At 37.1% G+C, this 25,988-nt stretch overlaps 1 protein-coding gene across 2 annotated transcripts in view; it reads left to right on the top strand.

Moving 5' to 3' along the window:
• SUGCT (succinyl-CoA:glutarate-CoA transferase) overlaps window positions 1–25,988 on the top strand; it is a 332,460-nt gene that overhangs the window by 274,178 nt on the left and 32,294 nt on the right. For both annotated transcript variants that reach the window (XM_085320193.1, XM_085320192.1), the window contains one exon: window positions 4,900–4,963. In XM_085320193.1, coding sequence (XP_085176319.1) covers window positions 4,900–4,963 — 64 coding nt within the window. The remainder of the gene's footprint in view (window positions 1–4,899; window positions 4,964–25,988) is intronic.

Below are 25,988 nucleotides of genomic sequence, written 5' to 3'. Positions count from 1 at the left end.
TAGGTCTAAGAGAAACCACATTGCCATGGATAATCGGTTACATGCATAAGCATTTAATGTTATAGCAAGGAGCTGATAGTATATCAAATAAATCTTACGATAATTGCAGAATTTGCCAAATGTTTACTTGGTGGCCAAACACCCTATTATCCATGGGGAAAAAGTAGAAACAGTGTTTCTCATTCTCTTCTACCTGCCCTTTGTACCACTACATCAATCATAAAGTATCTTAGGCCTATTGCATGTAACAGAGCCATTCTTTTTGGAGGGATGTTAAGAAAATGAATGCTTGTTAATGAACAGTATGTTTTTACTTGTTAATAATAGCATTATTAACTGTGTTTTAAATATATAAATAGGTACACACACGTTCATCCCAAAGAAAACCACKATTGCATTAATGATCTGTCTATCTTACTATCTTAAGGAACAATAGTGTAGTCATAGCAGAATAAAAGTTTTATTCTTTTCATTGAGTTGATCTGTGAAAGTTGAAAATGTATCCTCCACCACTATATGTACTATATGATCTTGTAAAGGAAGTGTCTTAACTCCCAGGAGGTCAAAGATAAAGCCCGTGTTTGAATCTAGGTTTTGAACTTTACAAGTTTTTTCCATGAAGATCAAATTTACGATTGTTTATGTAACCACGGTCTATGTTGTTCAATAATTATATTTATTTTAAACTTAGATTTATTCTCATTTTCTGCTTTATATGTCAGTTAATTTTTAAGTGAGACTCAAATACAGCAAAAAAAATAAAAGTATTGAAATAATCATGCTTGCTAGTAATATAAATTTTAGTGCAGAAAAGTAATGTCAATTGAAGTAATTGTTTTGAACAAGGTGAGAATACAAGAAATAAGTAGAGTTAGTATTTGATCCTCCTTATGAAAGCAGATGGTTAAGGGATTTTAACTCTGCTTGTTATAAAAATTTTAGCTACTTTTAAACTTATATTTAGTAATAACATCGAGGAAAATAGCGAGATTAATCRTTAATGTTATTATATCTGGATTACTTTGAGCTTCATAGCAGCTGATGTAAGTATCCCCCATAGTTGTTCTCATGACAAACTAAGAGGAAACAATGAAACAACTGAGAATACACATGATGAAATACATTAAATTACCCTTGGTTTACATTCCACAAATCAAATRTTAAGATCTTTGCCTAAGAGAGTCTGTGTGAACTTGCTTTCCTATAATACTGGGAAAATACTATTGTAATAAAAGTGTAATAAATTCTTTTATTATCTGAGGTTACAAGACAAAATTCTATGATTTATTCTATTTGTTGTAGTTCAAGTAGTCAGGCAATAATCTATACTTGCTAAATAATATTAAAATGTAGTGGCTTCTGTTATTGTTATCCACTACTAACCAATACCTTCCTATCAACATGTTTGATACTGTCCATGTATGCAATAAGCAGTCAGAGCAACTAATGATAGATAATTACATATATTTTGCATTGTATGTATGTGTATAGTGATTTATAAAATCAGTCTGCAAGAAAATGCAGGAGTAGGAAAGAAAAGATTATTTAGCAAAAAAAGTTTATGGAGGAATGGTGCTAACATGGCAGAATTCAGAGAAGTCCTATCTTCTATTGAAATCTGAAAGATGCAGAGATTTTTTGACTATTTTCTGTTGTATAAGCTTTTCTTTCTTGAAAATAAGACAGACTTTTTCTTTACAGTCCTAAGAGTCAGCAGGAAAGTCATAAATAGATATGGGCAGAAAAAAAGAAGTCCTACTTTAACATGTCACAGTGGGTCAAGACAGCTAGTGCTGTCGTTGACAGCTTATGTCATTGACATAAACTTAAATATGTTTTTTCTTTTCATTAACCCAGTAGAGAGACAAGAGAAAATTCAGCTTTAATTTAAAAGATGGCTAGATTGTGATTAGAATGAAATGGCATGAGAAGGTTATTCCTGAAAGACAGACGACTGTACTTCTGATTCCCATWCAATGATCTAATTGTAATGAGTGCAGAACGCCACCTAATTTGAGTCACACTAATTTGAGTCACAAAATCTGGTAATAGATAATGCAGTAATAGAATATTTCTACCTTGGAAAGTAAATCATATGGAAAAAATAATTACAAAGTAATGATCTACTGATGATCAGCATCTTTATATGATGATTTTGATTCATCAGTTCCTTATATTGAGCTAAGGTGAATACAAAGGGGATGGAGAGCTCCACCACATCAGAAGGGTCATGGTCATGTGAGGGGTACACGACAATAGAGGAGGAGACCTTCAATTCCTGTCTCAGTATTTCCCCAAACTTTCCTTGTCTTTGATAATAATGAATGTAAATGTTGCCTTCTTCCAAAAGTTAGAGTGCAGTAATCGTGTGTTTCCTTCAAAACTATTAAAACGCACAGAAGGAGGAGTCAGTGAAGATTTGTTTTTTTTTTTTTTTTTTTTTTTTTTTTTTNTTTTTTTTTTTTTTTTTTTTTTTTTTTTTTTTTGAGAATCCTAATAAGAGAACACATGAAACAGGAAATTACATGGTTCTTTGAAACAATTTTGCTGATGTGGGAAAAAATCAGTCAGTGACCAGATTTATTGCTTGGGAGTTAATTATAAGCATTGAATCTGTCCAAAGAAAAGATGGACTTGAACATACCAGTATAGAATTAATAACTGTGGAAAATAAATRTAAGAATAATAGGAATTCCAGTGCATTGGACAAAACAATGTATCTCAGAGGAAAAATCAAYGCCATACTTACATGAAAATGTAAAGGAAATTTAATTATATCTTAAGCAGTTCTTTAAAAAAGAGAATAAAAAGTTACAGGGATGATCCTTAATTACTTAGAATGATGATTCTTAGATTAAAGATACTGATGTTTTTTCTTAGAAGAAAAGGAAGATGTAATTTGAGTCTAATAAAGGAAAATCTTTAGGATCTGAGATGCAGATAAGTCTGCACTGTAAGAATAAAATTTAGAGATACAAAACCTACAAAGTTATGAATACTGTGTAGCCCTGATTAGATCTTAGAGAATCTATTTTTCTTTCTTTAACTAAATGTTGCCACTTTTAGGCACAGCCTATAATTTCTTATCTAAAGAAGTGCATAAGCCCCTGAGCATCCTATTGGTTTCCAGTTCTGATATACATGTTTTCTTGCATGCAGGTTGTAATTAAATCATAATTAAATAACTAATAAAATGGGAAAGGAAGGCCCATATAAAAAAATGATGGAGAAAAAAGGCCAAAGTTTTAAGACTGATTAAGGACATAACTGGAAAGATTCTAAACAAGAGTTAAAATAAGCAATTATGTTTTCCAGTTCTGTCATTTGGAAAATTCTGAATGTCCCAGTTGAATGTCTACCAAACTTGGCTTTAACCTTCTGAAAGAGATACAGAACAAATGATTTGGTGCAGTGCCAAGCTATTAGACCAGTGAACAGACTTTCCTCCACCAGCATCTTTTATCAGAAGTATCTGAATTTCTGTATGTCAGTTAGATGGACTCGCCCCACGAGCTAAGAGAAAGCTGACCTGGCCTTTTGACACCACCTGTTCAGGAATGGGAATTTCTTAAGCATGCTCTTCTGCACAGATAAAAGGTTCATAAAATCTGACCTGCAAAGAATGGTTAAAGGAATTAGATTTGTTTAGTCTAGAAAAGAGCAGACTGAGGGAGGATGTGATTACAATCTTCCAGTATGTAAAAGAATGTTATAAAGATGCTAGTGATCAGTTTTCTGTGTCCAGTTGGGGAAAAGAGAAGAAGAAGGATGTTTAATATAAAGGAAAGATGTTTATATTATGTATTAGGAGAAAAATTTCTAATGATAAGAATAGAAAATATGGACACAGACTACATATGAGAATTGTCTTCTCATTTACTGGAAATTTTCAAGATTAATTAGACCAACACCTGTCATTAATAGTCTGAGTAGCTAACCTTCTTCATGATGCTAGATGAACATGTAGATCGGTTAAGTGACGGCTTTCGAGTCATTCTCCATCTTTCCTTTCTGTAATTGATACCATTGGCAAAGTACTCTGTTTTATTTCAGGCTGTTTGGAAATAAAAATAATTGTCTAAGGGGAAGCTTTTTATCTTTATATGATACTTCAGCAACAAAATAACAGCAAAAAATTTAGATTATGTAATTAAGATAACAGTGTCAGATGGATGACAGAATAATAGATAAGGAAACCAACAAAAATGCATATTGACTTTGGATCCAAAATTAGGGAGAGCACAGCTGATTAATAATAGCATTGAATTAGCTTTTGCTCAGTTACTTCAGCATGTTGTATCACACATTTTTTTCTAGTTAATAAGAAAAAAATAGAAATTGTGGTGAATAATCATCCTGTACAGATATAAACAATGCTTAGCTGTGGCACACCCATTCAAGAGAACAGAAATAACATCAAAACTGTGGTGTCTTTCCTGAATGTTCATAAGAGCTACTTGGAAAACATTGCATAGCGTGATCCATTGCATGCTCAAAACCACCTGAGTAACAATGAAGAAAACCATAGAACATAAGCTATATACAGACCTTTAGTATCACAGATTAAAAATGAGTGAAGGTTTTAGCTCTCATTCCATGTTGGTACCAATTGTCTGTGGTTGAAAGCATGACATGCTTGCAGCTCAGTTGTTTGTGTTTAGTGTTGATTCAGGAGCTTAGAGACATGTTAAATATGTAACATAAGTCTTACTGAGGCATTTATTTATATGCATAAATAGAAAGTGGACATCAAACATCAGGACATTCACTTTACAAAGAAATTAAATTACTCGAATGCTATCTCCCTGTGTTTTCTTATTTTCTGTGAAGGAATATGATTTTTTTTTTCTTGTTCTCCTCTTGCATGCAAGAATTGGTTACGTTTTTTGCTTNTTGTAGGTGCTGCACAATGGACTTGTCATGGAAATGAATCATCCAACAGCTGGGAGGATAGCTATTCCAGGTTAGATGTTTAATATCTTTTTTTAAGTGAAGCTTGAAACTAAATGTTACATGACATTCTGAGTGGTTCTGGAACTCAGCTGAGGACATGACACATCTTCACATGTCATTCAAATGAACGAAAATTTAACCAGGAAGACATTTGTGCTCATGTTCATTCTGGTAGCAGAAAAATGGGTTAAAATGTGCATGGGAATAGCTTCTAGTTTTCATCGGTCAGTTGTCACAAAACATGAACATGGATTTGATAATATTTGCAAACTCCCACTGATAGAAATATTACTGCTAAATCATCTAAAGAATATGTGAATCTGTTTTTGATTTAGGTCTATTTTGAAAGCTACACTGACTTCTTCTAGGGACATAATGGTTGTAAAAATAATAAAAGAAGAAAGAGAACAGAAGTTCATACTGAAGGATTCTTCACAGTGTTTTGTTTAATGAAATGAGACATAAGGTTCTGCAATGATGAAGCCTTAAGTAGCTGTTTTGAATTTCTAAAGAATATAGAAGTAATAAGCCAATCTCTCCTCATTTAAGCTCTAAGTGAATCAGGACATAGAACTGGTGTAGCTTTACTTCCATTGGAGTCAGTGGTGGAATGGAGATAGGTTTGTCCAGAGCTGTTATGAAAATCCTCACTGAGAGCCTCACGTTTGCCTGCTGATTCTCTACAAGCTATCCAGTCAGCTTTTTCTGCTTCTTTATGCCTTTCTGTCTCCCAAGCCACATGGAGAATTATTTCCTCCCTCATTTGGAGCACCACGTCGGTTTTATTTTTATAACATCTTCTCCTTATACAGTGACTTTCTGTGCCAAATTCCAGCCTCTGACACAGCATCCAGTTGTCATCAATTTCAGTTGACTTGAGCACATGTAGTGGTAAGAAGAATTTGACCCATCAAATTTATCTTAATTTGCACATCCTGGAATCACACTGGGATGCAGAAAGAATTATTTGAAAGAAATCAATCCCAGATTATATCATGTTTTCTGCATGAAGAGAGGGGGTGTTTTGTGAGTATGTATGTGTGCGCCTTTTTATCACAGTTTGCATTCCACATTTGGTCTTACCAGGCTTAGAAGTTTGGTTGACTGTATTCTGAAATGCTTCTCTCATTTAGATGMACATATCTGGAAATAGTAATCCATATGTTTTAGTTTCTAACAAAAATTAATCCTGGTTTATTTATCCAAAATGGAAACTAACAGGGGTAGTGATTTAATTCTTTTTAAAGAAGTGGGTAGAAAAGCCTTGCAGATGGCAGAAAAAGTGTATAAGGTTTCCATGTTGCATACAATGTATAATCTATCTTAGAGAAAGCAAATACTCCTTAAGGGGATAGGTTAAACTGCAAGAAGAGGAAGGAGATGAAAGGAATGTTCTAATGTCTGTCAGCAGCGATAGAGAGTATTGGCAAGAGAGTGAATTTTTACATAGGTAAGCCACAGTGCTTCCCAAATCCTTAGTTATTTTTTATTTTATTAAAACTCCAAACCAGTGACACTGCACGAAACTGAAATAAATCATCTTAATCTCTAATGGTTTGCTGTTTAGATGGGCTTCTATGAAGAGCTTGTTGTATTGAAGCAGATGGCTGAAATGATTATTGGACATTTGAGCAGGAAAAGGAGAATTCCTTCCTTTCCTAGCATGGAAGGATAGGGAGGGGAGAGACAAGGGAGGGAAGGGGGAAGGATATTCATTCAGTGTGAGCAAAATGGGCCTATTGATATGGGTAGAAAACACTGTGTTACTCTGTCCTGAAATTAGAGGGCATAAAAAGTTTGGCTACTCTTTATGGTAGATAACGGAAGCATCCTGGAGTTGTCCTGGTCAATGATGTATCTGAAGAACATATGGAAAAGTGCATGGAGAAAACCTCCAGTAGATAAAATGATTTCTCAGTGACTATTTAAAATAAAAACAACTTGATTTCAGTGTGATTATATTCAAATATTAGGTACAGAACAGCTTTATTAAGCTCTCAGTTGCTGGCTCAGGGCTGCTTAATAAAGACATTAATGTGAGTATTGGAACTGAACAGAGTAAAAATGTCTCTGTGAAGGCACTGGGGAGACTGTGATCCCAAGATAAACTGGGTGACTATTATTTCTTATCCATATAAGCTATATTTTAATGTGTCTTTTAGTAATTGAATTGGACATCACACTTGAGGCTCTTGACAGAGGTCAGACTTTGTGTTGCCAAGTAAAGTTGTGAGTGCAGTGACTATACTTACTGAGCTGAGAGCATGCTGGGAGATTTCAGCTCTGAGTATCGCAGTTTGCCTCTGTTTCTATCGGTTTGGACTAGTCCTTCCTCCAGGCATATCCCCGCTTTGGGAGCGGATGCAAATCTGTCTATAAATCCTAACTTGTAGATTTTGCCTCCGTGGAAATTCTGAGGGATTTCACCATTGACTTTAATGTTGGCTACATTTTTAACACTGGACTTGGTGATTCATCCCCCCCCCTCCACCTTCCCTTAAATATATTTTGAATACTTCTTTTGTGGTTACTGAATTTGGTTCCTTCCACACCTAGTCAATGTTTTCCTCCTTCCTCCTTTTTTTTTAAATTCCCAGCCTTAAATCTACTGTATGCTAATGACTGAGGACAAGCAGACCCTAAGGTATATACCCCTATGCCTASTATGGTACTGGAGCAAGAGAGGTTACATTCTTACATATATATTTCTRTTCCTTTTCTTTTCAAAATGTTGTACTGATGTTAGGAGAAATACAGACCTAATATTTTGGKTTTCCTTCACTTCTAGTATTCATTGAAAAATGTCTTTGTGTATATACATTGCTGTTACTAAGATAGTTKTTAGATTAAGGGGTAGATGTGAAAAAAGAGGAATTCATTCAATCTGACTAAAGAGTGTATGAAAGACTGCAAGACCACTTTTAATAAAAATATGCTTCTATTGTAGCGGATTGATTTTGTTAGTGTGATTTTTCGCATATTCTATTCAGCCTGTTCACATCACATAATGATTCTGGAGCTGACTTCGGGCATGGTGGCACGTCCACAAAATGTCATGCAAGACTGTGAGAAAGCCTCGTTCAAGTTGCAGAAGCATGGCACTGGGTTGCAGTCGTTATTCTTTGCAGGACTAATCCATCAGGTTGCAGGACTGCGCTCATGAGGCTGTTCTGACTCTGTCTCTGAAGTCAGCTTGATCATCATTAGTTCAGGGGGGGGCTCCCGAGGTGGTTGGGGGCTGGAGCAGTTGCCCTGTGAGGAGAGGCGGAAGGACCAGGGCTTGTTAAGCTTGGAGAAGGGTTGGCTTTGTGGGCCTGACAGCAGCCCCCCAGGGCCCATAGGAATGGCACTGAGGAGACAAAACCAGGCTCTTTGTAACGTTGCATGGTGGGAGAATGAGAGACARTGGACATAAGTTGAAACAAGAGACTGGATATAAGGAGAAACTTTTTCACCATGAGGACAGTCAAGCATTGAAGCAGGTTGTCCAGAGAGATTGTGGCAGCTCTGTCCATGGAGGCTTTCAAGAAACTGCTGGATGAAGCCCTGAGCAACCTGGTCTGAGCTTAGAGCTGACCCTGCTTTGAGCAGGAGGAGGTTGGATCGGAGAATTTCTGAGGTTCCTTCCAACTTGGATCATGTTGTTATGATCTGTGATTAACCTCAGCATTTCCTCTCTCATCTCTATTGCACTTAGTCCTTTCAGTGCAGTGGAGATCTGGAAGAGAAACAGCATATTTTAAAGCAAATGAGAAATGTAGACCACAAAAAGTACTTCTGAGGGCAAAAAATGATAGAGGAGCAATGTTTTATAGAGCGCCAGATTGCAGATGGTGCTGGATGGTGCAGAGACAATACAGTTAAATGAAGGGACAAAATTTCAAGAAGTTTTAGCATCTGGAATAATCCTAAACTCCTCTGCCAAAGTGTAATGGACTTTTCCAAACAGCAGTAGCATGTGGGTTTCCGGGAACCACTGAGTAATTCATTCTGAATTGCAATGTGGAGCATAATGGATACCTACCCATTTTAATTTTATAGAAAAAGCTAATGGATATGATGCAATCTTGCCCAAGCCTTTCCCATTATCATATATTTTATATCTGGTTTAGAACACTCAAATAAAAATATGCCCAACATATGCATTATCCAGCATCCAGTGTTAATTTTAAAAGTTGCTGGTTGTGTTTTATACTAAAAAAAATTGTTTATGATATAAAAAAGTCATACATTTAGCTCCCTAACAGACCAAATCTTGTAGAATTTGCTCCATTAATTTCTTAATTACTAGCAGGAACCCTTTGTAAAATAAACCCCATTTCTGACTGCTTCTAAATCTTAGCAAATTGAGATTTGGATATGAGCCTACACTTTGGAATCATTCTAATCAAATAGGAAACAATGTATTTGGGAAATCAGATAAAACACCTATTCCAGACAAAATGACTATTCTTAATTTTGATCATATTCCTATTTAGGTTCTTCTCACTCCCATTTCCGGAGCTGGTAAACACTATTTCTGTCCTCTGGCCCATGGTCTGCATTGAGTGCCTCTATAGCACTCAGAAAGGGCAGTGTCATACCTGCCTTCATGACTTCCTTCAGTGCTGCGAGATAAAGTGTTTGGGGGACTGATCCAAGCTCCATTAGGAAAGCAGTACAGGATTCCTCTTTGGCATAGTTATCTTGGACTGAATTCAGGCAATCTATGTTAATTAATCAACCCACTCAAGAGAACTGTCCCTTTTTTCGATCTTCTCCTGTCACTGTACATTACAAATATACTACTGGAACAGGAAAGAATTTTTTTCAGAGATAGGCTCTTCCTGTTGCATGATTCATTAAATGATGTCATGATTCCGTGGAGACCAATTGCTATCAATCTCTTAGAGGAATGGTTTAAGGAATAAGTCTTTGAAGCAAGAAATCTAGTAAGACTTCCTTGCTGTGCCTCAGACTTCTTCCTTAACCTTGGACAAAGCATTTAACCTTCTGTGACTGACCTTCCCTGGTTGTTTGTAGCTATCAGATCATAGTTAGTATTTGAAAAATACTTTGAATTATTATAGAAGGAATTTCTTATAAAATGCTATGTGTTATTTTAAATATGTATTTATATTTAGTAAGTATTTATATTTAGTAAGTATTTGTACTTATTTTTTCCATGAACAGGGAAGACTAATTATAGAGATGGAAACAACAGAGGAGTTTCAATATGTTTTCTCAGTACATTTCAATACAGGGAGCAGATATTGCTGTTAAATATACATGCTATCTTTTTTTGTTTTGTTTTTTTTGTTTATTTGCTGTAAGTCAAGTGGGGGAGCTTCAGTAGGACTAGATATATGGGAGAGAAAAGTGTCCTTCTGCATTAGGGGAGTATGCAGGAAATTAAGGACGTCTGTATTACAATCCATCGTTTCCTGCAGCTAGGAGATCCCACAATACAGGAAAAACAACAACAATTTTTTTTTTTTTTTTTTTTTTGCAAGAACCTCTGCCTGAACTTCTGATCCTGTCTGCTTCTCATCAGGCATTTTTCTCATATGTGAGTGTGCGCACGTGTGTGCGTGTGTGTGTGCATGCATGTGCATTGCTGATGTTGATTGAAAAATTTTAATTTCACTTCACTATTTATGGTACATTGGAGACAAACAGCTTCACCGGCATTACCGTTACCTCATTCGCCTTTTTTAGTCATCAAGGCTGACTGTTTATGTCTTTTACATTCACAGAGCTGATTTCAATTTTGAGGAATTCAGGACCATTACAGGAACTCAGCAGAAATGATGTATGACAACTCACTTAGCTATCCTCAAAATACTTAAAAAAAAAAAAAGTTAATAAATATCTAAACAATGTATTGGTACTGATTACAAAAGCAGAAAAGAGATGGTGGGGATGGTAAGGAATGTGTTATAACCTTCAGGTTTACGTAGAACAGGCTAGTTTATTTTTTTAAAATGTGTGATATCTTAATTTGGAATCTTTTAAGATTCCTTTTAAAGTAAAATATAAATTACAAGATTTCATATTTGTGTTATTACTTCTCTACCACGTGTTTCCACAGTACTTTTCTGCTGGGTCTTTTAAAATTTGTTATACTTCTGGAATGGTTTTAGTGCCACAGATAGTACTTTTAAAGTTAATGCATTAATGAAGAAAAGCCAACTTTCTCTTTCCTGATTCTGTGACTTTTGTTATTGGGGGACCCTAAGAAAAATAGTGGACCTCATTTCCAGCAGAGCCAGATTAGCTGCACGTGTGTCCTGCTGTCATAACAGTGCCGACTGGAACAAATAGCCCCCGTGCGGTATTCAGACAGCGGTTCTTTCTGACTCTTGTTAAGCATGTCTCAGCCGGAGTCTCCTCTCTGCGGACCCTGAGGTTTTTTTAGTCTTTCTCTAAGTTGTGTGTGTACATGGATATCAAAGTTGTTTTTCTTGCATCACATGTTTCTTTCCAGGAGCTGCCACTGAAATACTGGGAGGTGAAATAAAAATATTTCAGTGGACAAATAAGGACATATGCCTGCTCTGTACATAATGTAATTAAGCAAAATTTTGGATTAAGTTTGGCTGAATACTAGTCAGCAGTTACGCATCTGCATTTTCTGTATGTTTTCCTCCATATGTAGTAAGATACACTATGATTTGTTTTGAATTAGACACAGTAGATTCTTCTGGAGGGGAAACTTAAACAGTAAGTATCACCTTGCTGTTATGTATGAAAAAAAAATCTAAGTACTACCTGAACATCTAGATAAACTCATTGATTTCCCACCAGTGATGGCGGTCCTAGAATTCAATTATGTTTAGAAACTAAAGAATTTTCTTTTTCTCTGTTCAAATGTGTTTCTCAATTTTTTCTATATAAGTAATAGTAACTTAGAAAAATACTTGTTTGTCCCTCACTTTGTAACAAGCACAGCCAGGTGCTCACGCAGTTCAGGGTGTGTGATTGTAAAGATAGATCTGCATGCCTCGGGTGCATTGTAAAACAGCCAAATTACTTCAACACCCATAAATTGTAAGTATATCTTTATGATCTTTAATAATTATTGGATAAGAAAAGGAATCCACTGTCAGCTAAAAAGTTTGGCTTCATTAAATGCAAAAATATGTTTTAAACATTTAGACAATTTTACTTAATCCCTAGGATACTGAGTATATTAATCTACATTTGTATTTCCGCCATGTCTTCTTGACCCAAGCTCTGCCTCCCATGAATAGGAAGAATGATTGGACTTAAACTGCTATATGTGAGCCTAGATTGAAGTATTTTGTGGTCAGCAGTGGCCATTAGATCATATAGTTTGACTTCTTACAGCATTGACTGTAGGATTACATCCATTTACTTCTTTAAGGTGTGTTTTGACTAAAGCAGGTCTTATTCAGAAAGCTGTCAGTTTCAACTTGAAGTCCTTAAGAGATGGAAAATTCATCAAACCTTTGCCACTTTCTTCAAATGACTAATCCAGTTCATTATTAAAAATCAATGCCTTATTTCAAATCTGAATTTACCTGGTTTTATAATGCAACAATTAGTTTTTCCATGTCTCTCTCCCATAATTTAGAGCTTCAAATATTTTTAATTTCTCCCCATTAAAGTACTTGCATCATAGAAATCACATCTAGAATTCTTGATAAACTATGTAGGGTGATTTACCCATGTCTTTTAAGGTAGTATGTGTAAGCAAAGTGCAGCAGCTTTGTAACTTTATCTTTTCTGCAGTTTGTGCACTGCATGTTTACAGGAAAAATTTGCAGGTGTATAGAGAATATTAGTAGGGTGATATTTTTTACTACAGAAAGAAGCTGATGTTGGGATGATGTAGAACAAGAAGAACCTTAGGAGTCTATGTGTTCAGTGTAATAGAAGATGTCAGAGCCTAGGATGGACTGCAGAGTAACTGCTTTCCCTGTGGTTCAACTGCATGCATCTACATGCATGTAATTATAATTTCTTCTTTTTATTTTCATATCAGAAATTGATAAAAAATATTATTCTGTCTTAAAAACTATAAACTATAAAATAGCTTAAAAACTTTAAAATATAATTTGCCAGATTTAATTTCAGTTCTAGCGGAAGTATTTCCCATCAGCCAACTTCTTTAGGGATCGATTTGTGTTTTTGTGTCTGTCATTCTTTCTGTCTGTGACCTATCAGTCRTGTGTGTTTTCCAGGCACCTGTAACGAACAGGTTTCTCAGCAGGATCTGCCTGCACTGTGCATTCACCACAGCTATCCAGGTGAACTTGAGGCAGAAAGAGCAAATCTGGAACAGCCTGTTCCAGTTTTCTCTCACTCTCTTTGGTCTGAATTTGGTTATCATTACCTGAATTTGGTTTAGTAATCTACCTTTCTACTGTCCGTAATGGATGGTCTCCTTGAGTTGTTTATATCATCAGCCTTAGATGGAAAGAAGAACATTCGCATTAAAAAAACTTTGCCCTTTTAAATGTGCATTTCCCTCTTGATCTCTATTTTAGGCCTAAATCCCAAGGTGCAAAGATCCGCACTGCCTGTTACAACTTTTCCTATAAATGACAGCCAGCACATTTGCTACATTAGGAGGAACCTCACTGCTAATGTATAGTGTAGAGGGTTAAACCAAAGTAAATTTATCTCAAAATAATTTTATCAAACCAGTCTGTAGTAATCCAGTCAAAACTCAGCCTCACAACTACCTTACATGCTCAAAACCACTTCCTAACCTCAACCTTCATCAATTCCTTAGCTTCTTCGTGCTGAAGGAAGTAAGGAAAGGAAATAAGGAAGTAAGGAAATAAATAATAAAGGAAGTAAGGAAAGGAAATAATTCAATTGTTGAAATGAAAGAAAACCTGCCTTGAAAATCTTTCTTGAAAAGAAGCCAGGTTCTGCCTTCTACTTGAAGTCTGATAAGGTGCCATCACTTTTGACTAGCGCAGTGAGGGTGCCCACAAAGCACGAGAATAACGCACCGGTGCCTGGATTGAAGGTTCCCACAATGTTTTCTCTCCCTAGGGGGACTGGTCCTGCGACTTCTACCTGATCTAGTCAGATAAGCAAGCGTTCTTGCTGCATGCGCATTCCATGCATATGATAACAGAGTTGAGTGTGCCTTCATCAACACCAAGAAGCAAAATTGTTGCTGTTTTTCCACTTGTAATACTAGCATATCATAATGGGATGATACTCTTTTGTATTCCTTTACTCTTTTATAATCTTTTCTGTCATCTTTTAAGTCCGAGATGTCCTTGAGCAACTTGATTCAGCTGTACTGCGTCACAAACCTCCTATCTGACTGTAGGCAAGTCACTTGGTCCTGAAGTTACATTCCTCAGTTCTTCATCCAAGAAATGAAAATAGCAGAACTCCTAAGTAATTGCAGAGGATGAATATGTTCAGGGTTGTTCTGACAGTATGTAAAGTGAGGGGCAAAATAAGACTTATGGATAAAAGTTTTACTGTTCAACTGAGGGGAGGCTAGCACCAATATATAACATATACCTGTTGTGGATTAGTATGTTTATAAATATATATACTTTTTATCCATAGGTCCTGAAGTTGGGTGTATTTAACAATTCTCTTCATTGCCGTGAACTTGTAATCATTTTTGCTGCACTTCCTTGTGCTTCCCAAAGCTATTTCTAGTAATGTTCTGCCCAGAAACAATTCTTGTATTGCATCAAGATTTCTTTAAAAAAGCCAGTATTTCCTAGCTTGGAGGTATGAGATATCCGCATAGGCAGTAAAAATTGCATTGATCTAATTAGCTGACGTGTTGCATTTCAAACTCATTTCTAGTATGCTTTCAGATTTCATCCTGAAGAGTGTGTCAGTATGACTGTTCCCAGATCTCTCCTTCCATTTGAGTGTCTGTGTTTCGGATTAATTTTCTTCAGATATGTTTTTTTTTYCCCCTAACATGAACAGAAAAGAGAGCAACTGGAAAGTATGTCGTTCATGCTTCTCATCTTGTTAGATCCTTTATGTTGTGACTGATGGCCCATTTGATCGGGTCAAGGTGTATCCAACAGCATCCTCCCTAGTTCTGTGTTAGGAGTCCTCTTTTCACCAACAGATCTGCTTTACATAAAATCCCTGCTTCAAAACAAGCAGAGTGATTTGGATCTGAGACTTACGTATTCCAAATGATGCCTTAATAATTTGAGCTATCAAGAATAAAGCATTGCTGCCCCTTCTTTTACCTCCTATTGTTCCTCTAACTGTTTTGAAGTTCTTTGAGGATGTGGGAGTGTGGAGATTTTTTTTTCCCAAATGTTCTGTGAATACATCTGAATTTTCGTCAGATTTTTTTTAGCTAAAGTACATGCCAAATTTGGTGTAAATTTGCAAACTTTTTTTTTAATTTTGGCAAATAAAAACAGTTTGTCCTTCAATCACTGTGTGTAAAAGGTTTAAACCAAGACAGAGCAGATGTGAGCTAGTATAATATAAGATCTCTTGAAAACATTAGGCATTGGGGCAAGACTGTTAGAAAAAAAAAATCTTCCTCACACAGAGTCTACTAAGGTTTGGAACAGGGTCCCCAGAGATGACATAGAATCCCTGTTTCYTTGGCTGTTTGAAACTAGACTGACTATAGCAGTAAATAAAAACAGTTTAACCTTATAAAAAGTGTATAAATTGTTCTATTAAAAAGGATTGATAACTTACTGAATTTTAAAATTTGGTGCCAGTTTATTGCTTTAAATTAAAAGTGTTTAGAGATTGTGCCTATGGCTGGCCAATAAAACTTTATATTGATTTCTGTACAAGTAGAATGTTCCTCATGGGTTTTGTACTGCGTGTAGAGATTAAATGAGGCAAAGGCTTTCAGATTAAAACAAGATCTTTAATATTCTTTGCAAGCTGTTTTTAGAAACATAACAAGGAATATAAAAGCAGGCACAGTTGTGAAGAGAGGCAGCATGATTTAAAAACAAATATGTAGCAAACAATTTCCGTGCTGATCATGCAAAAATGCCCCATTTCAGTTGTGCAATCCTAACTTGCACATACTGAAATCACAACTGCACGAACACATCTGCTATTTCCAGTCCACGGACACATACGTATTTATACAAGCTTGTATCAATTCATAGCAAATTACAGGATTAGTGTGAAAAAATTAAGGTGGACTAAAATGGTTTATGTAGTATGGACTATGAGATTTAGATTTCTATGTGAGTAAATCTATGCTGAAAAAAATGTTAGAGTCCTCTAAGTTGCTGAGTTGTATTTGGGGATTCTTATTTGCCTTCTCAAAGATCCGTGTAGCAGAATTTTATCCTGGAGCTGAGCCAGTGATTTTCTTTTTACCCAGGTTCAGTTCTGGTGATGCCATTCACTTCTGTCTAGCTTTGTTTTATGTGTTACACTTTTTTTCAGTGTGACCCGGTTTGAACCATTTAGGATTATTAATTTTGTCATTGAACTGATCTCTGGGAAGAGGAAGGGGAAGGGACTCCCTTTAAATATTGAAAAGGTCATGTGATGGGGGCTGGCTTAAGACATAGAGTTTCATATGAGAATAGTCAGCTTTCAAGCCTCTCTCCTCAGCCAGAGCCTGTCCATCATTTGGGCTCCCACCACAAATTCACATCATCTTCCCTGCTCCTTGAACCTGGTACAGGATACTGAGAAGCTAAAGAGAAACAGCTGTGTGGGAACGTGAGCAGTGTCAGTGCTGTGACAGGCGAATAGGAGAAGTTGTACTGATAGCAGAGGAGTTAAAATAGGACCATAGCGCACAGTCTTCCACTGCAGGAGAGCAGGAGTCATTAGTAAGGCGCAACGCTCACATAAGGCAGGTGCAAAATATAAGAGAGTTGAACAAGTAACTGTAAGTCACAGCAGATGATCCAGTGTCAGGCTAAGAGAACCAAACTGAAGGGCCACATTGATGAGAAAACATGGAGAATGAGTTGAGGAAGAAGGTGAAGGAAAGAGATTGCGATGAAGTACAGCCTTGCAGGCACCAGGTGGTGCAGACAGTTCCCTTCATTAGCTTGACTCTGGTCAATAGTTTGTCAAACCAGTATTCTGAACCAGTAACTGACAATACTTGTTAAGGCTCATTCTGGTTAAGGTGCAGTGAAAAATGCAAAATAGTAAGTCAAACTGAATTTCAGTCTAGGGGGACATAATGATTTGAAACTCTTTGGATTTCATGTGTGGTTGATTTCTTGGGATATAAGTTTTTCTGGAAGCATTTAGAATATTTAAGAAAAACAAACAACTACTTTGCAAAGGCAATCATTTTCTATGAAGTTCTATCAGATATTTCCATATGAAATATCAGCTATTTCCTTCCACTGTTTCCTTAATGAAACAGTGAGTTATGTACCTCATCATGTGAATGCACCACTTACTATTTTGTGTGCACTGGCCAGGTGTTTATGTGAATAAATGAAGACTGTACAGTTCTGCTGTTTCATTTGAGTATGCCTACATTTTAGAATTGGTCTTCGCCTCCCAGAAGAGAACACTTTAGGGATCAATCARTTTGACAAAGGAGGCTCTTTTGGCAAACATTCCAGTTTTTATGTTTATTCATGCTTAGGGGAATAGAGAAGCTAAAGATGGGGCATAGATTTTCATGTTGGTAGTGTATTTACCTTTGCTACCTTCCTAGATAGCAAGGTAAGGATTAGCATTGCAGGTCCTGAAAGAGAATTTTAATTCCTAACTTTGATTTTACTGACTAATCAATTTCTCATAAATCTACTGTATGATTTACAGTTATTTTAGCTCAAAACAAAAAGCAGAATTTAATAACCTGCCCTTCTACTACTCATTTTTTCCTGAGAGAGAATATCAGATCTTGAAGTGTTCTTTTGCTCCTCATAAATTAATGCTGCCTGTTCTAGCTTTCACCAGCGGTCAGTATTGGTGGGTGAAGCACAACTTTGCTAAAGCTGTGCAGCAATGTCAAATTGTAAGATACCGTTYTGACCTAGCCTTCATCATTTTCAAGTAATTCTGTAATACTGATGCTATGGAGAAAGTTCTTGAAGGAAACARAAGGAGAAGTTGGAGTAATAGCTCAGAGGCATCAGTGCATGAAAATTTAATGGAAATCCTTGGTGTCTTCATATGAAGCCGTTCACCTTCTATGAGCTATTAGTCTGACCTACTTTAAATCTTTTCAAATGTTGGCATAGTATGGAGGTACTTTGGAACCTTCCTTCTGGTTAGTCTTAAGGAGGCAAGAAATGCTGTGTTTACTACTTTGATACAACTTTCAGATTCTCTTTGCTAGATGCTGCATCATTCAAAGCAGTATCACCCACTGCCAGTGTGGCGTTTGGTTACCATGTGAATTTGCATTTACTTTCAAGTTTTTTTCTGTCAGATGTCCTCTGCGCTGTTTTTGTAGTGGGGGAAGTTTGCAGTCAGTTGCTACGTTGTGAGGCATGATATATAATTCTAATTTGTAGATATTTTCAGAGATTACTGTTTTTCACAGGTGTACCCAGAAGTGAATCAAAATGCTTAATTGAATGTATTTGGAAACTAAGATTAAGAAGTCTTATCTCACTCTTGGAAGCTAATATTGGACATCAGTTCCAATACTATATATTTTACCTATGTAACATACATAACGTTTATCTATATAACATACATATGAATATATATTATATGTACTATTTCAGAATATAACCATATTGGTAGCCATGGAGACAGACAATGTTAAACTGCAGTGAGAGAAGAATTAGGTAGYATGAGTGCATGTAATTCATAATCAAGGGTGATGTTGACAGTTGTGCCTTCCAGAAATCTGAATATTTTCATTTAAAAATATTTACTTTTTTTACAAAATAAAATGTTGTTTATAACTATTGTAATTGAAAAGAAAGCTGAGCCATGATATTGTATTGCATTTTTAATTTATTGATCTTTGAGCAGTATTTGTATGTAATTTAAATTAGTCATGACATCAAAGACAGAGAATTATCATGGTTTATATATTTATAAGCAAGATTTTAAATACTGAGTACTAAATATCTTCAAGGAATTTACATGCTATGATTGTTTGTGGTGATTACRTTATTGAAGATAAGTGCCTTAGAAAGTTGCAGATAATTTTCAAATTCAAGATAAATGAATTAAATGTTGTCTTATTTACCATGAAGCGTGAAAACCTCAGTAAAAGTTCTCTATTCACTGGATTTTTCTTGGAAARTTAGAGTCTATTTTCAGGAGCTTTGTCATATCACGGAATTTATAAATTTACTATAATTAATGAGGAGTAATGAACAGTAATCAACTTAAGTGCATCATATAATATGGAACCTGTTATGCAAGACAAAATGTAAGCTTTCCAGTTCATAATATATCTTAGAATATATTGTCTGATAACTATAAAGAGATATTAAGAGGATCCAGTTCTAGAAGCCCTTTGAAAATACAAGAGCTAAGATAGAAATCTCAATCATAACTTAGGAAATTTTCAAGTCTTTTGATGCTTAATTTCTCTACCTAAGTAATATTTAGCGATTGAAAATCTACTTTTGTATTTGAATAGTGTGACCGCTATGAAACCCTATCCCATAAAAGAAAATAAATCTAGCTGCCAGTGACTACAGCATTTGAACCCCCACTTCAGGGAGAAAGGACATTATTCTGTATATGCTTTGCTCATCATATTAAGGTAGTAGCTGGCTTCCACTTCTTTAATCCAGGCAGGAATGCAATTTTACTTAATTCAGGAGTTATTTCTATACACAGATGTAATTGGTGTACAATTCACACAGTCTTTGAAAGACTTACAACTTTTGATTATATGTTGTCTTCTTCTACAAGTCTCGTATTTCCAGTCTTTCCTAAATATTGCAACTGTGATTGAGAGAAGTTGGCAGAGAAAACAATTTTCTCCTAAACTTTAACATATAATGGATATACAGTTCACTTACCAGTGATGTTCTCCCACTGGTAACATTTAGCCTCTAATAAAAGACAAGATGATTGAATGGATTCACATCTATGTAACTATGAGAGAGCTATGTAGTGGGAAAAAGCCAAATTATTAAGACAGTGTACATTTACCAGAGTACTTAACACTTTTATGTGACCACTCACCATACAATGACATTTGGGATATGGCATAAATTGTATTTTCTAGTGCTATTGCATCTATTTCCCCAAAATGCTAAATACATCCAAGTAATTATTCTTTCCCCTATACTCCTACTCCAGAGGCCTAAAAGGTGGTTTTAAGCCATGTATGTTGTGTATTCTGCTTATGTTATCTTTACAATGGCTGAAATTTACTTTGGCTGAGTAAACAAGTAGACGTTTTAAAATTACCACATTTAAAAAAATCTTTTGATTCYTAATACTTGTGCGTTAGGGTTTTTTGCTCCCACACCTACCCAGATTTTTCAGGCATATTTTTCTATAGTTACTTTAATGTGCCCCAGACATCTACAGTATGGGCACATTCCTCCAAGCATTGTATCCTAATGGAGCATATAATGAAGTGCTCAGAATGCCATATATGCTGCCATTTTGGATTTGATGGCGTTAGTTAATTTAACATGAAGAGATATAATCCATACAGCTCACTGGGGAGAGTCACTTCCTTTATTGTGCACTGTAATTATAGAACATCTTCATTTACATCATCCTTGTATCTTTTATCCACYTGTGTGCCCACCAGCCTTCCCCTAAAATCATTTACTAGTGAGGGAGAGATTTTTCTTTAGTCATTGTAATACTATCCTTYGATCATATGGTATGGGAATGCATCCTATCCATGGTTGAGGTTGGAAGGGACCTCTGGAGATCATCTAGTTCAACCGCTCTGCTCAAGCAGGGTCACCTAGAGCACATTGTACAGGATTGCATCCAGGTGAGTTTTGAATATCTCCAGAGAAGGAGACTCCACAGCCTCTCTGGACAACCTGTTCCAGTGCTCTTGTCACTCTCACAGGAAAGTTTTTCCTCATGTTCAGATGGACCTTCCTGTGTTTCAGCTTGTGCCCRTTGCCTTTTGTCCTGTCGCTGGYCACCACTGMAAAGAGTCTGGCCCCATCCTCTTGASACCCTCCCTTAAGATATTTGTAGACATTGTAAGATCCCCTCTCAGTCTTCTCTTCTCCAGGCTAAACAGGCCCATTTCTTGCAGCCTTTTCTCATAAGAGAGCTACTCTAGTCCTCTAATCATCTTCATAGCTGGACTCTCTGCAGTAGTGCTATGTCTCTCTTATACKGAGGAGCCTAGGATTGGACACAGTACTACAGATATGGCCTTGCCAGGGTAGCAGGATCACCTTGTAGAGCAGCAGGATCAYCTCCCTCGACCTGCTGACAGCAGTCTTCGTAATGGACCCTAGGATAACATTAGCCTTGTTGGCCACAAGGGCACACTGCTGGCTTATGGTTAACTTACTGTCCACCAGGACTCSCAGGTCCTTCTCCTCAGAGCTGCTTTCCAGCAGGTCTGCCCCCAGCCTGTACTGGTGCATGGAGTTATTCCTCCCTGCACCTGCCCTAGATGGGCACCTGACAACAGGAAGGCATTTGTGAAATCCTTGTTTTATGTTGATTCTCTGATATACAGTGGAAATGGCCTCCTGAACTGTGAAAGCATCTGGTCCATGCTATTTCACAGAAACAAAACCCATTATTCTTTTCCTTACAGTCATAATGTGTCTGAGACCAGCAGAGGTTAAGAAACTGGGTTTGTTTGGCAGATGTTTCTTGTTATTCTGCCAATTAAGTCAACAATAGGTATTCATAATCCTAGGGAGGCTTGGAGGTCATAGAAATTACAGGACGTACAGAATGGCTCATGCATAGTTGAAACAGAAGAGTGATCTTTTGGGGATTTTTTTCCCCTCCTTTTATTCTGCTTGTCCTAGGGGCCGTCACCAGTGAGTAACGTTGTGCATTGGCTTCACCCCTTGGTTCTGGCTGCAATGTTCAAGGTCCTGAATGGCACAAATTATGCCTCATTGTTGAAGAGGAGATGTTTTTCTGCAGTTTATCTTATGTTCAGCTTTCAGTGCTTTGTATAAGCATTATAACATTGTCTCAGCAGATAGTTTAAAGTAAGTGGCTGGAATATTTGCATTCTCAAGAGAGAATGGGTAGCCTACGTGGAATAAAGACAGTGGTTGTTGTGCAGAGGCAGACAGTGCAGTGCAGTCTTTTGTTATATCACTAGTATTGCATATATGAACCAAGGAAATTCCTTAGATTCTGGCTTTCTGTCCAATATACTCTGTCTTGAGTATATTGTTGCTGATTGAGGAATGGAACTGGCAGAGAGAAGCACTGATCTTAAGKGGAAAAACAGATTGGGGGAAAGCATTGAAGAGCCAGTTGTGTGCTTGAGGTGGGATGTTAACTCTACTTGAAGGTTCTCTGCAGATAATTCTCTCAATAAATTAGCAGTGAACTTCTACAAATGTACTATCATGTTATTACTCTGTGAGGCAAACAACACTGATAGACCAATCAGTTGGGTGAGAATGACAGCAAGAATAAAGCAGATAGAGACAAATAAAGCAAAACCTTTAGAGACAGAAAACAGGTGGCCATGAGGCACTCAGCAGCCATGAGGCACTAAGTTCACTAAGAAAAACAAATTTTCAGACAGAAAACTTTACCCAAGCATAGTAGTGGTAATATCTACCAAATAAAGCATTGACTGGGAAGAATAAAAATGAAAAAAACTCTGATAAAACATTTTTACTGTCTTTTAGGGTGAAAAAGATAAGCAGTGAATGAGACATTCTTGCTACTAATATTGCCTAAAACACTGTACTGGTTGCTAAAAGTAGTTGATACTGTGATCCTAGAAAGAATGTGACTATGCTTTTATCCGAACACAAGAACCAGAAGAAGGAATAGATGCTTGCCTTACGATTGCATACTCTGGCATCCACATGTACTTTTGGAGATATAAAAGATTGCTTAATGAGAGACAGGAACGTATGTGGGACAAATGTTTCCAGCATATAGGAGAAGCTGTTGAAAGAAACAGATTCAAGCCACGAGAAATTTCTCCAAACKGCAAGGGCCACTGAGCAGTCTAAGAATAGGATCAAAACAGTGTCACTAGTGCAGAACAAGTTCACAAGGTCATACTAAAGGAAATTGGGAACTAGGACAAAGACAGACTGACCAGGAATGCAGGCGTCACAATGTAGGGTATGTACTGAGAGAAGTAATGCAGAAGACAGAAAGAAAACTGTCTGGCTCCTGGGAAAATGCGCACAAAGCAGGAAGCGTAGAAACACTTTCTGTCCAGTGTATTACAGTTATCTCAGGAAATATAAAAAGCAGTAATAGAGATAGAGAACATAGAGACTACAATTAAAAGAAAGCTGTCTACTGGCTGCCTTTCATAGGTCCAGAGAAGTTCATCTCACTGTGAAGAGGGATGCCCGCCATTCTGTTCAGTTGTGGAACAGTACTATTAAGTCTTGATCAGTTGATTCTGGTTGGATGGTGAAGCCAGCAGCAGGCTAATCCTAACAAGTTAGGTAGGTGGAAGRTAAGTGGAAACATTAGCCTGGAGGAGCAGAATTAAATGTTCATGATCTGAACAGGATCTTCACATGTAGATACTTGAAGTCAAAGTACAAATGCAGCCAGAAGAGAGTATCCTGAAAGTCAAGCAATGTTAACATTTGCAGCATTAGCATTTCCTCAGCATGAGTGCGAGTTGTCACTTTGGGCTTTCTCAAGCATTTTCAGAGAATATATGATCATATTTCACAGAGGTAAGCACACAGAAGTCAAGTGAAAATCAAGAATACCCCCCTAAAAGCAGTCTGTGAGATGACTGAAATTCAGAGTTCCACTCATGTTAGAGCTATGATAAAAAGCTGACAAACGTATGAAGAAATGATGGCATTATATCCATTGATACTTTCAGAGAATGAAGCCYGGTTTATGGGGAGAGGAATTTGGAATAAATTGAGGATCTTCTTTTAGCCAAACCACTAAATGCATCATTGTAAAGAAGCTGCTGCTTATCACCACCAAAGGAGAACATGCTGTCTAATCTGTCATCTGTTTAACATCACTGTTTGTGATGTTAAGACTGAATTTTGACATATTGTGGTAAATGAGCAATATGACAGCAGTGACTACACCTTTTGGAAGATAATTGATGAGCACAAATGCTTTTAGCCTCAGTCCAACATCTAAGGTGTCCCAGTATAAATTGAGGCTGGAAAGGATTCCCAGACATGTGGCTTGAAGCTGAGACACAGCTATAAAAACCATGATCTGACAAGAAAGAGATTCAGTGTCGCAGTGTCAGACATAGAATATGAGAATGAATATAGGCATGTAGATCTGCAGGGAAACTGTATTCTTCTCTGTTAGCTGACATCTAGGGAGATGGCAGCAAGGCCCCAGAAAAGTCAGAGTAATTAGGAAAGTAATCAAAATGAAAGGAAGCCAATCATTTCTGGGGCTGACAAACTTCTTCTGGATTTGGCATATACCTGTCAGAGGTCCTTGAAATGACTGAGACAGTGCTGCAGCCACAGCATGATCAGAGTTCTTTAAAACAGTAAGGAAAACCAGAAGGCAGCGGCTGCTCCTAAGGCTCTGTAGGGCAGCTAAAGTTACATTATGTTGCCTCTGAAGGAGGTTAGGAGCAGTACTAATGCAAAACTAGCAGCCCAGAACATTTGCTTTTAGCATCCTGACAGAGACAGGAAATAAAAAGGAAATACTGAGCCAAGAGTTTTGAGAAGCAGTTCCATTTATTCACCTTCCAGCATTAGACAGTCATACTATCAGCTGTCTTGTTTGATCACAATCCCTTAGAAAGAACCTGGACAAAACACTGTGGGCTTGTATTCGGGTTTGTTTCTCCTTAAATCTTTAATAGTGTGCTAAGAAAGCAAGGTGCTTCCCAGGAAAATCACTACCCATGGCAGATGCACTGAAGAGGACATGCCTTTCAGAGCACAATATGGAGCTTCTCTAACTCCTGCTTTATGGAGCAGGAGTTAGAAATTATCAACRTACTGCAAAGACTGCTGTAGCCTTCAGGCAATCCTCTAAAGAACAGACAGTAGATCAGTTTATATATCAGCTGTGGCAGTTCGAAGGAGTAAGTGCCACAAGAATTTACTCCTTATTACTAGGTGAGGGATGAGCTGTATGTGCAAAGCAGGATTTTGTTTAAACGGGACTGGGCAGCAATCCTAGCAGCTTTAGAGGGTGAATGATATAGTGAGCCTGAAATACACTTCACACCTGCTGATAGAGGTCTGCCTGAAATGAGCTAGGGAGAGTTAACCAGGCATGAATGTGCTCCAAATGTGAGCACAGAGAGAGCGGTCTGAGGGGCTCAGACTTCTGACCGATAGCAGAAGACTGAGGAGTTTCATGAAATGTTAGCCTTGCTAAAAATGAAAAGCAGAAAACAGAACTAAACGTGTTCCGGGTGGTCAGACTAGCTTGCTGCTTCAGTTTCTGCAAAGCCTGATAGAGGACATTCAAGCAAAGACTATGGCAGGAGTTAAGGTGTATCTAAAACCGTATTTTGCAAGGATCTGGACTGCTAGACTGTAACAGTCTGAAAACTGACAACTATACCTGGCAGTGGAATTCAAACAAAATGGGAGTTTGAATGGAAGACATATTAGCCTGAATAATCACAGAGTAATAGAAAAAATGAAGTTTGCAATGAAGACTTCATTAACAAGAGCAGAAAAGGTAATGCAGTGTTCAACTAGCATACTACAGCATCTCTTCCCCTTCCTCCTACCCTTCCTCTTTTGAATTATTAGCCTGACACAGAAAGTGATGGACTCTAAAACCGAGATTCTACGTCCCCTGAGAATCAGTCTGTAATGCAAAAGGGAAACAGTAGAGAATGCAGTGAATCAATGAAAATCAGTGAAAAAAGCCAATGATTTGATATAATTGTGCAGGTAGACAGCTCTGGCCCAACCATCAAGCAGCCCCCTCRGCAATAGCAAAMAACTACAGGGTGAAGTTAGTAGCAGAGCAAAATCGGAAGATAGTACCACACAAAATCAAAAGCAACATGAATGAGCAGCACCACG

Source organism: Rhea americana, unplaced genomic scaffold (genome assembly GCF_003343005.1).
Source record: "Rhea americana isolate MKP2758 unplaced genomic scaffold, rheAme1 scaffold_62, whole genome shotgun sequence".
Taxonomy (NCBI): domain Eukaryota; kingdom Metazoa; phylum Chordata; class Aves; order Rheiformes; family Rheidae; genus Rhea; species Rhea americana.
This window is presented reverse-complemented; position numbering and strand designations above follow the sequence as displayed.